The sequence below is a fragment of the Poecilia reticulata genome, unplaced genomic scaffold (assembly GCF_000633615.1).
Source record: "Poecilia reticulata strain Guanapo unplaced genomic scaffold, Guppy_female_1.0+MT scaffold_241, whole genome shotgun sequence".
NCBI classification, from domain to species: Eukaryota; Metazoa; Chordata; class Actinopteri; order Cyprinodontiformes; family Poeciliidae; genus Poecilia; species Poecilia reticulata.
Window position 1 is genome coordinate 156,925 of NW_007615031.1, and position 1,697 is coordinate 158,621.

At 57.0% G+C, this 1,697-nt stretch overlaps 1 protein-coding gene across 1 annotated transcript in view; it reads left to right on the forward strand.

Annotated features, from left to right (window-relative positions):
- Positions 1 to 1,697, forward strand: part of apc (APC regulator of WNT signaling pathway) — a 15,504-nt gene that overhangs the window by 4,978 nt on the left and 8,829 nt on the right. Inside the window, exons 2-8 of the mRNA XM_008402627.1 lie at positions 68 to 230; positions 358 to 471; positions 571 to 633; positions 705 to 755; positions 828 to 914; positions 989 to 1,166; positions 1,242 to 1,442. Coding sequence (XP_008400849.1) covers positions 68 to 230; positions 358 to 471; positions 571 to 633; positions 705 to 755; positions 828 to 914; positions 989 to 1,166; positions 1,242 to 1,442 — 857 coding nt within the window. The remainder of the gene's footprint in view (positions 1 to 67; positions 231 to 357; positions 472 to 570; positions 634 to 704; positions 756 to 827; positions 915 to 988; positions 1,167 to 1,241; positions 1,443 to 1,697) is intronic.

A 1,697-nucleotide genomic window follows, 5' to 3' on the forward strand; every position in this document is an offset into this window, starting at 1 on the left:
AAAGTACCGAGGGTTCTGGGTAAAGTACCGAGGGTTCTGGGTAAAGTACCGAGGGTTCTGGGTGAAGCTCATATGGTTCTGTACTCTGGCTCTCCTGTGATTGGCTGCTGGCTGTCCTCAGGTCCCTCCTATTGGCTGAGCTGGAGAAGGAGGAGAAGGAGAAGGACTGGTACTATGCTCAGCTCCAGAACCTCACCAAGAGGATCGACAGCCTGCCGCTCACCGAGAACGTAAGCCGACCCAGCGCATGCTGGGAGATGTAGTAGTGATGAGTGCAGTGCATGCTGGGAGATGTAGTAGTGATGAGTGCAGTGCATGCTGGGAGATGTAGTAGTGATGAGCATCTGTCCGTACCAGTTCACGCTGCAGACAGACATGAGTCGCCGTCAGTTGGAGTTCGAGGCTCGCCAGATCCGCTCAGCCATGGAGGAGCAGCTGGGGTCCTGTCAGGAGATGGAGAGGAGAGCTCAGGTACGACAGGTCACCTGGGGGTCATCTGGAGGTCATCTGGAGGTCGGGGGACAGTGTTGGTTCAGACTCATCTCATAAGCTGTGTGTGTTTGTTTTCAGGCTCGTGTGTCTCGTATTCAGCAGATAGAGAAAGACATTGTGAAGCTGGGCACCCGACTGCAGGTAGGCTCACCTGTTGCTTGCTCACCTGTGTAGCAGTCACCTGTTAGCTGACCAACATGGCGTCTCTGCAGGTGGAGGGCACTCAGAGTGCAGGGGACGGTAGTGGATTGGCTGGAGCTCAGGTGAGAATGCTACTACAGTAGTAACCTCTGTTTCTTCCTCCGCCATGTTTACTTCCTGGTTTCCTCTTCCAGAGCTCCAGCAGCCGATTGGACCAGGAGTCTGCTAATGAGACGAGCTACTCAGTGCCTCGACGAATCACCAGCCACCTTGGAACGAAGGTGAGTGTGTGTGTGCGCGCGGCACAGGTGTATGAGGAGCTGAACGAGATGGGGCTCTGTGTCGCCCCCTGCAGGTGGAGATGGTGTACAGCCTGCTGTCCATGCTAGGGACTCACGACAAGGATGACATGTCGCGCACGCTGCTAGCCATGTCCAGCTCGCAGGACTCCTGCATTGCCATGCGCCAGTCTGGCTGTCTGCCGCTGCTCATCCAGCTGCTGCACGGCAACGACAAGGACTCCCTGTTGCTAGGTAACCACCCCAACCCACAGCCCCCGACCTTGTGCGGTCTCCTCCGTCGGTGTTCACGCCTGTGCGGTCGCCTAGGTAACTCTCGCGGAAGCAAGGAGGCGCGAGCGCGGGCGTCAGCAGCTCTGCACAACATCGTCCACAGCCAGCCGGACGACAAGCGCGGGCGGCGCGAGATCCGGGTACTGCACCTGTTGGAGCAGGTCCGCCATTACTGCGAGGCGTGTTGGAGCTGGCAGGAGAGCCACGAGAGGGGCGTCGACCAGGAGGACAACCCCAGTGAGTCCGGTCACATGACCAGGTGCCGCACCGTGTAGCATAGTGCAGTGTAGCATATCATAGCATAGCGTAGCATATTGTAGCGCCCCACAGTGCAGCACAGTGCAGCACTTGGTCATGTGCATAGAGCAATGCAGCATATTATAGCATAACATCTTGTCACATAGCGCTGCATAGCATAGCGCTGCGTAGCATAGTGCTGTGTAGCATAGCTCAGCGTACCATAGCATAGCATCTCGCCACATAGCGCTGTGT